Below are 15,067 nucleotides of genomic sequence, written 5' to 3'. Positions count from 1 at the left end.
GATAGATAGTCAAATCCTATTGATTCATCTAATAGAAGGACAATTAAAACCAAACGTCATGGTAGCAATATACATGAAAACCGAAGAAATCGAAGTGTTTCATCGACCACAAATCCAAGTATCGCCATACGTCATGGACCTTTACCACAATATCCATGGCAACCGATCAGGTTCAAACAAAAATCTTTTTGACCGAGTGACGCACTAAGAACTATAAACCAAGCAAAGGCGCCACCCTTAACAATTTCTCCCCTATACCATGCTGCTTTAGGATTCATGCAACTCTCGGTAGTTTGACACAATACAAGCCATAATTAAAGTGGAGTTTCAAAATTAGTATCCTAACCAAGGTCTAAGAAAGTAGTTAATTAATCCCCAAAGTGTGATTTTGCCAATACGTTGCTATGCACCTACGTCACAAGAACTCATGGCAGCATATTTTCTCATTAAGTGATCCATACTACGCAAAGATGCTGCTCACAAAAATCCCTCCTCTCAATGTATCTATCTATACAATAAAAAACGATTCGATGAAATCTATCTGTTACATTGATGCTTTGTAGTGTTCAAATGTATATGTCAGACCAATTAAAAGAACTACATAAATTCGTATGCCACAATAACACATATGACCGTTGATGGATGCAGATATTTTAATATCCAACATTGTTTGTTAACTTGATGGGTGTTCCCTATGTCCATAAACGATAGATGGTCAAATTATATTGACTCGTCTAATAGAAGGACAATTAAAACCATACGTCATGGTAGCGATATACACGAAAACCAGAGAAATCCAAGTGTTTCATCGACCATAGATCCAAGTATCACCATTCGTCATGGACCTTTGCCACAATATCTTATGGCAACTGATCAGGTTCAAACAAAAAACCTTTTGACCAAGTGACGCACTAAGAACTATAAACCAAGCAAAGGCGCCGCCCATAACAATTTCTCCCCTTGTCGTGGATTTGTCACGGTAGATGTCCTAGTGTGACGACTTAGTCGTGAGGCTAACGCAACTAGGTAGTAGCTTGAGAGGGGTTGGTCGGAATCGAGAGACGCGAGGTTTTACCCTGGTTTGGCCCCTCACGGTGAAGGTAAAAGCCTACATCCTGCTTTATTGATATTGATCATGGTGATACTCACGATTACAAGGGTGCTCTTTTGCTACCTCTTTCTTAGGAGCTGTTGACTTGTCTATCTTCACTTGTCCTTCTTGGGATGCCCTGCCACTCCTTATATAAGTTGGAGGGGCAGATTACATGTGGAGTCCTAATTGGATTAGGACTATTTTATTACAAGTAGAATCCTAGTCTTGCTTCCCTTGTAAGGGAATTATTCCTTTTGCCTTCCTTCTCAAGTCGGCCCACCATAATGTGAGTCGGTCTTCCCATGAGCCGCCTTATGGGCTATTAGGTCTTTGTCGTCTGTCTGACCCGCTCGCCGGGTCACTAATGATCCATAAAGCTCGGGCGGGTCATCCGTGAGTCGCCAGGCTCAGGCGGGTCATCCGTGAGTCGCCAAGCTCCGGGCGGGTCACCAATGAGTCGCCAAACTCTAGCCGGGTCATACTACGGGGTATATATCCCCGACACCCCTAAACCATGCTGCTTTAGGATTCGTACAATTCTCGGTACTTTGACACAATACAAGGCATAATTAAAGTGGAGTTTTAAAATTAGTATCCTAGCCAGGGTCTAAGAAAGTAGTCAATTAATCCCTAAAGTGTGATTTTACCAATATGTTGCCATGCACCTACGTCACAACAGCTCATGGTAGCATATTTTCTCATTAAGTGATGCACACTAGGCAAAGGTGCCGCTCACAAAAATTCCTCCTCTCAATGTATCTATCTACACAATAAAAAGCGAACCGATGAAATCGATCTTTTACATTGATGCTTTGTAGTGTTCCAATATATTTGTCTCGAAAGAATTAGATAAACTCGTATGCCACAATAACACATATGACCGATGATGAATGCGTCACTATCCAACATTATCCGTCAACTTGATGGATGTTTTCTACGTCCATAAACGATAGATGGTCAAATCACATTGACTCATCTAATAGAAGGACAATTAAAACCATACGTCATGGTAGCGATATACACGAAACCAGAGAAATCCAGGTGTTTCATCGACCACAGACCCAAGTATCACCATATGTCATGGACCTTTATCACAATATCTCAAAGCAACCGATGAGGTTCAAACAAAAATCTTTTTTGACCAAGTGACGCACTAAGAACTATAAACCGGGCAAAGGCGCCGCCCGCAACAATATTCTCCTCTAAACCACGCCGCTTTAGGATTGGTGCAACCCTCTGTAGTTTGAAATAATACAGGCCGTAATTCCAGTAGAGTTTAAAAAAAATGGCATCCTAAACAGGGTCTAGGGAAGTAGTCAATTAATCTCAACAAAGTGTGATTTTGATTTGCCCAATAGGATTGGCGTTTCCATGAGTGGAGCCAGCGGAGGGAGCCCCTGGACGTTTGACTTGCCTTGTGTAATCTTCTCTTCTCACCTCAATGGCCACATGCAGTCCTCAACCAAACCCACCATTAATTCCCTCCTTCCCCCATTCTTATTTTCCTTAATAACCACCCCCTCCATTTTAATGGGTTCCATCTTTTTTCCTCGCCTTTAACTCCAAACACTGCAACCTCTTCTCCTCCTCCCCTCCCCTTTGCTTCCCCTTTACTCTCTCTCCCCCTCTCTCTCTCTCTCTCTCTCTCTCTCTTCATGTGTGCATGTGTGTGCTGTGTTCGTCTTTCCGGCTCCCTCTCTCTCGCCGAGAAGCAAAGGTCACTTGCCCTTCCCCCGTCTCCGCATTTCTCCGCCACTCCACACAAGCGGGAGCAGCGCCCACCAAGCACCGGGCTTCTCCAGGTCTGACTTCCGAGGGGGCGGAGCTGGACCTGCTGACGGAATCCCTGTCCAATGGGGCTGGATTGGGCGTCCTGTCAAGGTACTTTCTTGATTCTTCCTTCTCCCCGACCCGTTGATCTTCCTCGAACCCATCCGCATCTCCCTCTCCCTCTCCCTCTCTCTCTCTCTCTCTCCCTCTCTCTCTCTCTATCTCTATCTCTCTCTCTATCTCTCTCTCTCTCTAAAGATTTGACTTGTTCATCTGAATCGTGTTGGTTCTTGCGATTCATGTTGTGTTGGACCGGAACTGAAATCCATTCTAGTACATTGTTGTCTAGATTGTTTCAAGCGCCCTGCGTGTTTCGTTTGATGTTTTTTTTACCTTTTTATGCGCGGTTGTTGGATTCACGGTTCAGACTCCACCCAGAGTTCATCACGAGTTCTCTTGCTGTTTGATTGGTTTGCTTGCTCCAACCTTTTTCTCCATCAATATGCAAGTGATAATTTCTTTCCAGGATGGAAGAATTGTGCTATCATGTGCGGCGCCTTTTTTCTTGCAGAGACAAATTTACCCCTTTACTTTTGTAGTTTTGTGCATGTGCTACCTTGGATTCCCCTGCTGGCTAATGCACCTTTTTCTTGGTACAGATAAATCAGTCAGGATAAGTTTGTAAAATAAACTCCTCTGGCAAACGGCACAGGACTCTGAATTTCGCAAACATCCCATACGTTTGTTCGTCAGACCAACCGAAGAGAACATGTCGTCATCCGACAATTCCATCACCGCGGCATTGTCGCGGACAACACCTGTGTTCAGCCTGAGAGTATGGGTTCTGATTGCCATTGGCATTGGAATCCTGATGGCAATCCTGTTCATCATAGTACTGTGGCTTTCCATCCGAAGGAAGAACAAGGCGGTGAACGGAATCGACACTACATCGCAAACAGAAATCCCTATTGTGTCCAAGGAAATCAACATTGACAAAGGAGTTGACTCACAGAGTGCGAATGACAGCAGCGAAGTGGCCTTCATGCCAGTTCATGACAAATACACACAGATGAAGAGTGTGCCACCTTTGGCAGAGACTAGATCTGTCGACGTCGACGCGTTCAGCCAATGCAGCTCAGTGTACAACATAGAAAAGGCTGGAAGCTCATACTCTGAGGATTACAACAGCTCAGGTCCAAAGAGGGCAGGCAGTTCACCATATGGATTCACATCAACCTCGCCGCTGGTTGGCCTGCCAGAGCTATCACATTTGGGCTGGGGCCACTGGTTTACCTTGAGGGACCTGGAGTTTGCGACAAATCGGTTTGCCAAGAGTAATATCCTTGGGGAGGGCGGCTATGGAGTTGTCTACAAAGGCCGGCTTATGAATGGGACTGAGGTGGCTGTGAAGAAGATCCTAAACAATGTGTAAGTGTATGTTATCTTGTTGAATTTACTGTGATATTAACTTGGAACTAAGATTTATTAGTTGGGTTTGCAGAGGGCAAGCAGAGAAGGAATTTAGAGTTGAAGTTGAAGCCATAGGTCATGTTCGGCATAAGAATCTGGTGCGGCTTTTGGGCTACTGCGTTGAAGGGATACACAGGTGACACATTTCTTCCCTTTATTTTGCTTTCATTTTGAAATATTCTAGAAGCTACTAGAATTAGCTTGTGTGCATAATGCATCCACCTTGTGCAAGTTCATCATCATATCTCCGCTAGACTTCTTGTTCTGAAGAATCGTGATTAAAAATGGATAATTAATACCATGAGAAGGACATTGTTTGTGTTCCTTCGTTTTGCGATAATCCTAGCTAGTTTGTGTTTTTCCTGTCATCTGGTTTCAAGATTATTATTCCTTACCAGATAAACGACTCCGAACTAAAGCATAGTTCTTCTCACATGCAGGATGCTTGTGTATGAGTATGTAAACAATGGCAACCTAGAACAATGGCTCCATGGGGCCATGAGTCAACATGGTATCCTTAGTTGGGAAAGCCGTACGAAGATTCTGCTTGGGACAGCAAAAGCGTAAGTCTGGCATGTGGACCTCTTTTACGACCATCTCCTGATATCATGTTAAATGAACAGATAAATTTCACATGAGACTGTTGACTAGTACTACATGCTAATGCACTTTCGTTCATGATTTTCAGGCTTGCATACCTTCACGAAGCAATAGACCCCAAAGTCGTCCACCGAGATATCAAGTCAAGTAATATCTTAATTGATACCGAATTCAACAGCAAGGTTTCTGATTTTGGGTTAGCGAAACTTCTGGATTCCGACGCAAGCCATATCAATACAAGAGTGATGGGAACATATGGGTATAGCTCTCTTTCTACTCCTTCCCCGCTAATTTTTTCTGTGCTTTTGGAAACACATCTCCTAATCTTCCTCTTGATCTGATGATAGGTATGTCGCGCCTGAGTACGCGAATAGTGGGATGCTGAATGAAAAGAGTGATATTTACAGTTTTGGAGTTGTGTTGTTGGAATGCATTACAGCTAGGGATCCAGTTGACTACAGTAAGCCTGCAGATGAGGTAGAGGCAAAGCTTATCCCATTTCAAGCAATTTGATCTAATTGCCCTTTCTCTTAGAGGTCCTTACACCTCATTTTTTTCTGTTGCTTCAGTCAAACCTTGTGGAGTGGCTTAAAATGATGGTTAGCACAAAGAGGGCAGAGGAGGTTGTGGACCCAGGCCTTGAGGTTAAACCACCTAAGCGTGCCCTTAAGCGGGCAATTTTGGTTGGCCTCAAGTGTGTTGATCCTGACGCCGACAAGAGGCCGAAGATGAGCCATGTTGTCCAAATGCTTGAAGCGGTCCAGAAAGCATACCAAGAAGTATGTCGGTTTCTTATCCGTGTTCTCTCTGTCTTTACCACCGAATTTCAGAGCTTTTACTCTTGCCACATAACTAACTGTATGCCTCTTTTGTCAAAAAATAATAACAGGATGAGAAGAAGCACAGCCAGATGGGAAGCATCGATCTAGAGTCGCAGCAGTCAGTAGAGGAGCTATCAAACAGTGCTGATGTCTGAAGCTCCAGTTGTGAACAAACCCAAAAGAAATAGGAAACCTTAAGTTATTTGATAGTGACAGCTGATTTGATCAAACATGTTCAATACTTGAGTAGAGTGAGTGAAACAGGTTTGCAATTTGCTTGCAGATACCGAGGTTGTTGAATTCAGTTAGGTGCAAGCTGCTTGTTTCCGTGTTTTTTTTTCCTTTTTGTGGTTTCTGAGGATTGCTTCTATGCTGCCCTGAAAGAGTTGCCTTACTGTTTGTTTTCTGTGGATGAGTCCTATAACTCGTTTGCTTTAGTGTTTTGTCTAGTCTTCTTCTAGGGGAGCATAGAAGCAAGCACTCTCTTCGTCTTGAGTTATTGTCAGTGTCTCAGTGAGCTACCAGGAGGAACTGATTTGATTGAAATGCATGACTATATATATAGATACCGGATTGCGTTTGCCGATGTATAGAATCCTTGTATGGGTCTTCAGTTCTACCATGAAATGAAAGCATAAATCTGTTGGTGTACCTTGTGAGAAGCCTTATTTACTTGCGGCCAAAGGTGTCTATGCGATTGCGCGTGCAGGGTGTATCTTCCATGGGAGAACCCAGGAACACCTGCAGTACACTTACTCTGTTGTGGGGAATGAGCTGGTGTCAGTGGCCGTGGCCAATCATTTGCGTCTTTCACATGTTGGAACTTCCACCTTTGATTGCGAAAACTGAAAGACATCTGTTTGGTCATTGCGTTCGGTGGCTATAATTTTTGGCTTGTGCACATGATTGCAGGGTGCCAATGATCAGCGTCTGCTTGTTTTGCAAGCTTGGCCAGCTTCCCCCCTCCTTTTTCTAATGGACCATTCGTTGATCATTGGTGCAGTTGTTGCTGCACTTGTCCAACTTGCACTCCTTGGAATTCACAAATCTACGCACCATTCAGCAAGGCTCCTACCTCTTTTTAGGTGCACAAATCTTATGTCGATAAGTACTCCCACTGTTCCTAAATATAGGTATTTTTAGAGATTTCAAATATAAAACTACATACAGAGCAAAATGAGTAAATCTACACTCTAAAATATGTATATATACATCTGTATGTAGTTCGTATTGAAATCTCTAAAAAGATTTATACCCCCTCTGTCCAAAAAAGCTGGTTCCTCGAATAGATGTATATAGCATCAAGTTAGTGCTGCGGAGAGAGTACTTAGGAATGAAGATGCCCGTACTTTTTTTTAGGGAAAGTAGTTGCTAGTACTTTATGGTACAAACAAACAGAAAGTTTTTTTTTTCAAACAGGAGGTTGAAACAAACAGAAAGGTAGGGCTGGCTTAGCCGGCAGCCACCATCCTTAGCTGCCCTGTCCCCGACAGGGCGTGCAAGCTCCAACCTGCCGTTGGAGCCTTGACAATGGTCGCTCCAACTGGTGGCTCGCTGGATATATAACAAACTTAATTCAGACCGGAGGCAACCAACCGTCCCAGGCTATTACCAGACTGGAGGTTCCGGCCTATCACTATCAGTCTCATCAACAATGAATTACCATTAGGCATTAGCAACACCAGTCACACACACACACACACACACACACACACACACACACACACAAATAAAGAACCAATCTGTTACTCAGATCACATTGATCATCTCTCTATATATTTCTATACCAACTCCTCAGTGACAATCATCACACAAGATACTCTGTTAGGTGTATCATTTTCTATACGCCTGTTGAGGACACATGAACCAATCGGACAGGAATCAGTTTACTTCCCATGGGGATGGGGATAGCCGGGATTTTACTCAAAGACAAAACACCAGGTTATCCAGCGTGGCCTAAGCTTACACTATTTCAGAGTTTTGAGGCATTAGCAGGATCAGGAAATCAGGATGTAGCCTTCATCGCCCGAAGCCGCAGCTGAACTCGGCGACAAGCCGTGCCGGCTCAGGCCTTCCCTCACCTTCCCATGCTGCTCCGCCTCATGCTGGAACATCGATACCAGCTGCTGGAGCTCCAGCTTCCTCACCTTCACCTTCTCACTGGTCACTGGATTTGTCAGCCCAAGGTACATCAACCCAACGCCAACAAGGATGATCCCGAGGAAGAAGAGAAGCCCCGCAAACAGCCCAAAAGCGTACGGAGTATTCTGAGCTCCCGGTATGCCATCCACGTTGATTCCAAAGAGACCGGTGATTATGGATAGAACTATGCCACCACCGCCGAAAATAGCCAGGTTGTGGGTGATACGAAGGCTTCTGTCCTGTAGAACGTTAATTTTTGGCACTGTATCAGTTTCAAATTTAAAACTACCTCAAGAACAAAGGAATGCCTAAGCTAATGAAAACTACCTGAAAGAGCACAGGAATAGCTAAACTCTACTTTGTTGAAAATGCCATGCCGCAGAACTTGCGTACCTGTAACCATGCACGAACAGTGCTCTGCATAACATCCTGGATAGTGAACAAGCGGCCACGGACAGCTTCCTGCTCCTCCAACATCTCCCTTGCAGACTTCCTCTCTCTCTCTAAAATGATTCTTGTGGCACTTCCCCTTAAATGTCGGAGAAGCTCAAGTATGATCTCTTCCCTTGCATGCAGTGACCATTTAACCCTGATCACCTGTAGCAGCCATGTTATGTCCTTATACATTCCAGATCATAATACCAGAAAATGGAGAATAGCATGCATGAACGTGTGCGTGAAAGCTTCATCCTGTTAAATATGCTAACCATATGTTAAAATTTCCTAACAGTATCCAACCAGAACCTGTTTCTGTTTTGGATTTATCTGATCCAACTGTTATATTATAAATAGTGCAGGCACGACAGCAACTCCACTACATTGGTGAGAAGATATTCGACGAGTATTACTATTTTCACGATAGGAAAAAGTAATAGAAAAGGTAAACTCGGTAATATAATTACCTGTGTTGCTAACCTCCTGATTTCTTGATTCAATATGATGCTGACTAGGTTCAGATCTTCACTATTTCTCCTGTAAATTGATTTTCAGTTGTTAATTTATAATGTAATAAAACCATTCCATATAAGGGCACTGACATCAATTCAGATAAATGTTCTGGGAGTTCAAACATGTTTGTTGGGCTTTCTTACCTATTCACAAACTTCAATTCAATTTCATCTGCTTCCCCAAAGACATATTTACGGAATAATCTGGGAACACCATAAACACAAGTTAGTAGTTACACACCTCTAGAGTACTATTATTTTGAGTAAACAGCGGTATTATATATAATAATAATAACAGTTGCAGAAGACCCAAGATGAATAAGAAAATTACCCCCTCCATTCCTGAATAAATGATATTCTAAGATTTCAAATGTAGTTCCTAAATACATGCCTCTACGAAGAACCAATCCCGACATTTCTTTTTTGCCCCCTTGTATAAGCCTTTCCTTCACAATCCTATGGTATGCAAAATATTAGTCTCACAAGCATTACTATTTCTAAAGAACATTAACTACTGTGCACTATGCAGTTCCAAGGACGATTAACTAGTCGTACTTCTCTGCATCCTAAGAAGCTGAGCTTACCGATGAGGATGAATCCTACAACCCGACACAGTTAGAAAAATGGAAGTGATGATAAAATATTAAAATTACCTGTCATCCCATCGCGAAAGACGACTGACCAAATGTGCTATCACTTCATGAGCTGATCTGGGTGTTTGACTTCCACCAGAAATAAGCAACTCCTGGACAGATTTCCATAAGCATCTTAAGAAGGATATTTAAACCGCTGAACTTCAGTTTTTCAGCAATAAACAAAAACTTTAGTTGATACCTGCACTTCAGTCACTCCTAAAACATTTACATTGGTTGAAGGACCTTTCACATGCATTGCAGTTAAAAGAAAGTTCTGTGCCTGCCACGATCTAAGTACAATGGGTATGTCTTCCTCTTCATGATTTGGATCCCCGACTGATTGACCAAGAAGCTCAAATAACAGTCCTCCCGCAACTCTAACTGGGACCTGAATAGCAAACAGAAACTTATATGATAAATATGATAACCAGATCATATGAACACAGCATATGCAAGACATCGAAGTAATGAACACATCATCATCATCAGAGTAATTCTCTTATTTGTAACATGTGATGAGGTAGATAAAACATACTGAAAATAGCAGTTACCAATATAGTTGGACAAACTACTATCTGACATCAGCCATTATAATTTGCAAAGAGAAAAAGGTAGAACAGTTCAACCACAACATTCAGATTTCCTACTTCCCAGATTGTTCATGCACAATTATCAGAAGAAGAGATGCATAGTTCATGAGTAGACACCTACCAAAAATGCAAACCCATGAAAACAAACACTCAAGTTGTTTGACTTCGAGTTACCATTGCATTCCTTTTATAACAAAGGGGCAACTTTTTAAACACAGACCACGCGCTATTTGCAGATTGGTATTGGGCATACTAGATGGGAGTCGATGCAATCTTGATTGTAATGGTGTCTTATGTATTCTGAGTGTTCATTACTTTTCTCCTGAGGTGTAGCACCAGTGAAAGCTCATGAACAGTGATAAATCTAGGATGAATTCTAGAGTTATATTCCAGCTGGTATGAACTGAACCACCAAATTAGGCCAGCGCATGATTGATATGTCACCACAACATTCAAGGAGAAAAGGTGGCTGTCATGATACTTATTATGCAAACAGGGTTTGAACTCTGAAGCAATCAGATAATTTTCACATGGAAAATACAGGCGATCAAAAGATTGTGAAGACATGTTGGGTGCTCTCTTAAGAATCAATAGTTGGCCATCAGTTAATTTTGGAAAGATTCCATAAGAAACAATAATTAACACAGTTAGTTAAAAAATGTTGAACCTGAATTCATTAGAAATATCAAAGAATAGCTATATCAACATAAAATTGCAGGCAGAAAATGTGCATACACAAATGAGAATGAGAAAGATAACCTCATAGAGAAGGTACTTCATCCGATCGCTTATCAGCCGGCTTTCATCTCTCAGTGCAGTTCTGATAGCTGGATGCATCCAGTGAGCACTACCCAACCATGCGTCAACGGAAGGATGGCCTGCGGTGACATGGAACCACCATGTAGGTCCCCCAGGACGCAGCCAGTACGGAGCGGCAACATCGGCTACAGTGTAATCATCCTCGCTGTCGCTTATCGGCACATGTTCATTCTCCCAGCTAGCATCTGATTGAACCCTCTGGCTCAGCTCAGCAATCCTTGACCATCCAATCGGCACCCACTTGTGATCATGAACATCTCCAGCATGTGATGGCCTGTCTTTGACCGCAAAAGGATCGATGCCAAGCTCCGCCTGGCCAGGGATTTCCAGCACACCTCCCTCATTCGGTGCCGGGCTCACAACGCGATGCCCATTCCTAGCTGCCTGGTTCTTCATGTGCGCGAGATCAATCTTTGGCAACGATTTGTGATGAACCAGCTTCCTGTGACCCTTGACGAGCTCAAAAGCGCAGATGAGCCCATCGGTCCAGAGCTCGCTCCCCGGAACGTGCTCCTTGACCAGATTCGGCTTGGTGCCACCGTCCTGCAGCTTGGAGTTGGACATGCTGCTGATCTGAGGCGGCGGCTGCCCCTCCACGCCAGCCATGCCCCTTCCAATTATACCTGCGTGCGGATAGGTTCAGCAGGGGAACGTGAGAGAAGCCGATACTGATTTCTCGATGTTATTACAAGTATATTGTGTTTAAGTTAGAGATAGAATAGGTTTAAACCATAACCATGTACTATGACTTGTCCTCTACTCAAAAGTCTATCTCCCTCGCATTGTACTCCGTATACACCGCATACGAGGGTCGGATCAAATCAAACACACAGCAAATATTGTAGGGTTCCATAATTCGCACGCTCGACACATCCAGCACGGCGCAATCAGCAAGCATGAGTTCATGGGACGGGCTCGTTCGCAGGTAGGGGGCATGCGATGGGTTAGGTGAAGCAAATATTCGAGCGGATTAGGGGCCTGCTAAATACGCACGCCGGAACCAGATCGCGGCACTCGCTGCCGACACGACGCCGCGCCGGGATGGAACCTTACCTTTCAAGCTTCGCGGCGGGGCCCCGACGGTGTCCGCATGTGCTAAGCTTGCGCGCTTCTTCCGCCCCCGCGCGCAAACCCGCCCTGGTAGTTCCGCGGAAGGGAGTAGTTTCGAAAGCAGGAGGGGGGAAGAGGCGGGGGCGGGGGAATCGCGGAAGAAGGGAGTAGCGGCCGAGTGGAGTGGAGCGGAGCGGGTGCTTCGAGAAAAGGGAGATGCAAATGCTTGATTTGCTTTGCCGCGACCACTCCTTTTCTACCAGGATCAGGATCTTGACACTGCTTTTTTTTACAAGTGCTACACGTGAGACACGAAGCAATTTTGTTTTGACGTTTTTTGATGATAAGTTTAGTTATAAGAGGATGGCAATTTTAGTTGTGAAGCATAGCAACTTTTAATTTTTTAGCTTTGTTTTTTCGGATGGCAACTTTATTAGTGTAAAAAACCGCAAACGGTGTTACTTCGTGCTACATGTGTGGCACTTATCATTTAGATTTTTTAAGGAAACATATCACTAGTATTAACTTGTCCAGACCGAAAATCTCCTCTGCGGAACATCAAATCATATGCAAAATGTTCCGATCTGAGGGTTAGAATATTTTTTGCCATTCAACGCCGGTCATCAAAAGGATGCGACTTAGGAAGGTTTGGAGGGAGTCCGGACGTTCGAAATCCCCAAACCAACACCAAACATGCGAAAGTTTGCGGGGTCCGGACATCCGTTACGTCGGACTCGGACAATCCGGCACCAAAATACCCCACCCGAAGCCCTTTCCCCCCGCTCCATCTCTTCCCTGTGCTTTGTATCTGCACACTCGGAGACCGCCGCCGCTCATGCCTTGCCGAACCCAGGACCTCCGCCGCTCTAGCCAGCGCCTGCCCCGCCTTTGCCTACGTCACCGTTTCTGCCAAAGCCCAGGTTCAATCTGCACCTGCCACTATCATGGTGCACGCCATTCTCACCAGGTGTTCAGCCAAATGCCTTTGTGGGATATTTTGGTGTTGTTGTTGTTAACTTTAAAGGAAACACAATGGTTGTGTACTCGGTGAAGAAGAATGAATTGTTGTGTGAGGCGTGGTCGACGGTGTGGAGTTTCAAGGAATGAAGTGAAATGTAGCATTTTTGGCAAAGTGAAAGCGTGCATGTTTGGTTCAACGAGTAAAATAACTACATGCCCCACAACATGGAAGTGATCCATGATCACGACGCGGTTGCTACTCCATCTATGGTACACCATTCAAAAGGTCGTCAAGCAGGTATCGTGGTGTGATTGCACAAGTGGAAAGAAGGTGGCCAAGGGACATGTCACTCGTGAGCTAGTAAGTTTTGCTTCCTGTTGCTCTATGTGTTGGTCATTTCATTGATCTGCTCAATGCTGCAACTTGTTGACCAGGTCAATGCATTGTTCTCAATGGCATAACTATTAAAAAGCATGTGCCAAGGAAGAGGTTCAAGCTCAAGGAGATAAGGTTTAAGATGAAGGCCGCTTTTGAGAGAACAAATATCAAGGTCTTTGGCACAAACAAACTGTTCATTTGCATTTGGGATCAATGAATTTAAAAAACTTGTTGAACATCCGATGATTTCGTATTTAAATGTATGGTTGAGTTGCTATTCATCAAGATACTTGTCACGCCCAATATGCGATACTATCCTAACGAGACTCGAAGGCCCATCGAAGATAGAACCGCATATTGACACGCTTTTGCAAGGTGGATATCATTACATCAAACCATTATATAATAGATGGGGATACATACAAGGCATACAAATACCACATGTAAGTGCATCTAGTGCCCCTTAGTGATTTTGGTGTATTGAAGACTTATAGGTTAAGGGACTAATGCGTTTGTGAGTGTACACAGGTCTATAAGTCAATGAGGAGTTTGATATTTACAGAGAAAGTCGACCCCTAAAAATGAAGTTCTTCGACTGAAGACTTTGAATCTCTGAAGACTTTGAAAGTGAAGAAATTGGTGTGACCTTGAAGACTTGGTATTCATTCGAGGAACATGAAGCGTGAAGACTTTTGTTTTTGTAGTTTCATTTTCTCTTTCTTGAGTCATAGGAAACACCGTACTGTTAAAGGGGGTCGAGGAAATACTAAGGAAAAATTTCCATGTGATGCTCAACTCAAAATCCTACACCTACCAATCCCTTCGAGTGAAGCCAATGGAAATCTCATACAGTCCAGTCATATTCTTCAGCGACAGAGATGAAGTTCTTCTGGTCTCTGAGGAATTTGTTCTGACTGAGGAGTTAGGAATTCGCCAGTGCAGATTTCCTACACAGTGAGGAACATGATAGCCCTGAGAATTTTGCTACTCAAAATTCCGACCGTTGTTGTGCTATGCGCCAGCTGTCCCAAAATATCTATCCATCTAACGGTCATATCATTGAAAGGCATTTATGTCTTATCAAGTCGGGCTGCTCCCTAGGCTATAAATAGCCGCCCCCTACAACCACTAGCTGGTTGGCTGCTCCGAGAGAAACTGACACTTGTCATTTGAGAGCAACCCATCCTCCGAGGACTTTGAGCGAAAATCATCAAGTGAGGAAAAACCCAAACCCAAACACCTACAAACCCCAAGTGATTGAGCATCACTGAAGAGATTGATCCTGCGCGGATCCGACGCTTGTTACCTTTGAAGATTGTGCTTCTTCCAGACGGTTAGGCGTCATGGTCTAGAGCATCCAAGAGGAATTGTGGATCGCCGAGTGACCAAGTTTGTGAAGGTTCGGAAGTCACCTGAAGACTTACCATGAGAGATTGGACGAGGTCTGTGTGACCTTAGTTCAAGGAGAATATGGTGAGGACTGGGTGTCCTGAGCTGCGTGTTCAGGACTGAGTGTCCGGGACTGTGTATCCTCGAGTTTAAATACTCAGCCGCTCCAACCAGACGTACAACTGAGACAGCAGTTGGAACTGGTCTACCAAATCATTGTCTTCACCAAGCTTACTGGTTCTATTCCCTCAACTCGTTCATTTCCTCATAACTGTGTTGTGTGTTTGTTCATATCTGTGTTTGAAGACTTTGACTGAAGACTTCCTCAATTTCCTCAGTTCAATTTTTTCAGTCTGTTTGTCTTCATCCTGTGTTATCATGTGCTTACGCTTCCTGTACTCT

At 43.8% G+C, this 15,067-nt stretch overlaps 2 protein-coding genes across 2 annotated transcripts; one reads left to right on the top strand and one right to left on the bottom strand.

The window, feature by feature from the left end:
* The first annotated feature begins 2,626 nt into the window (after positions 1 to 2,626).
* Positions 2,627 to 6,320, top strand: LOC125544316 (putative receptor-like protein kinase At2g42960). The gene is made up of 8 exons (XM_048707945.2): positions 2,627 to 2,974; positions 3,523 to 4,291; positions 4,365 to 4,469; positions 4,774 to 4,896; positions 5,022 to 5,192; positions 5,281 to 5,410; positions 5,503 to 5,712; positions 5,823 to 6,320. The coding sequence occupies exons 2-8, from the start codon at positions 3,633 to 3,635 to the stop codon at positions 5,907 to 5,909; spliced, it is 1,485 nt and encodes a 494-aa protein (XP_048563902.1). The 5' UTR covers positions 2,627 to 2,974; positions 3,523 to 3,632; the 3' UTR covers positions 5,910 to 6,320.
* A 1,164-nt stretch (positions 6,321 to 7,484) lies between these two features.
* On the bottom strand, positions 7,485 to 12,173 carry LOC125544315 (uncharacterized). Its single transcript, XM_048707944.2, has 8 exons — positions 11,941 to 12,173; positions 10,828 to 11,510; positions 9,678 to 9,866; positions 9,497 to 9,588; positions 8,988 to 9,047; positions 8,799 to 8,868; positions 8,290 to 8,493; positions 7,485 to 8,135 (listed from the first exon to the last, which is right to left on the bottom strand). The coding sequence occupies exons 2-8, from the start codon at positions 11,491 to 11,493 to the stop codon at positions 7,752 to 7,754; spliced, it is 1,665 nt and encodes a 554-aa protein (XP_048563901.2). The 5' UTR covers positions 11,494 to 11,510; positions 11,941 to 12,173; the 3' UTR covers positions 7,485 to 7,751.
* Positions 12,174 to 15,067: the final 2,894 nt, after the last annotated feature.

Source organism: Triticum urartu, chromosome 3A, assembly GCF_056163025.1.
Source record: "Triticum urartu cultivar PI428250 chromosome 3A, HENAU_Tu73, whole genome shotgun sequence".
NCBI classification, from domain to species: Eukaryota; Viridiplantae; Streptophyta; class Magnoliopsida; order Poales; family Poaceae; genus Triticum; species Triticum urartu.
Note: the sequence above shows the minus strand (reverse complement) of the source record. Positions and strands in the feature narration are given on the sequence as shown.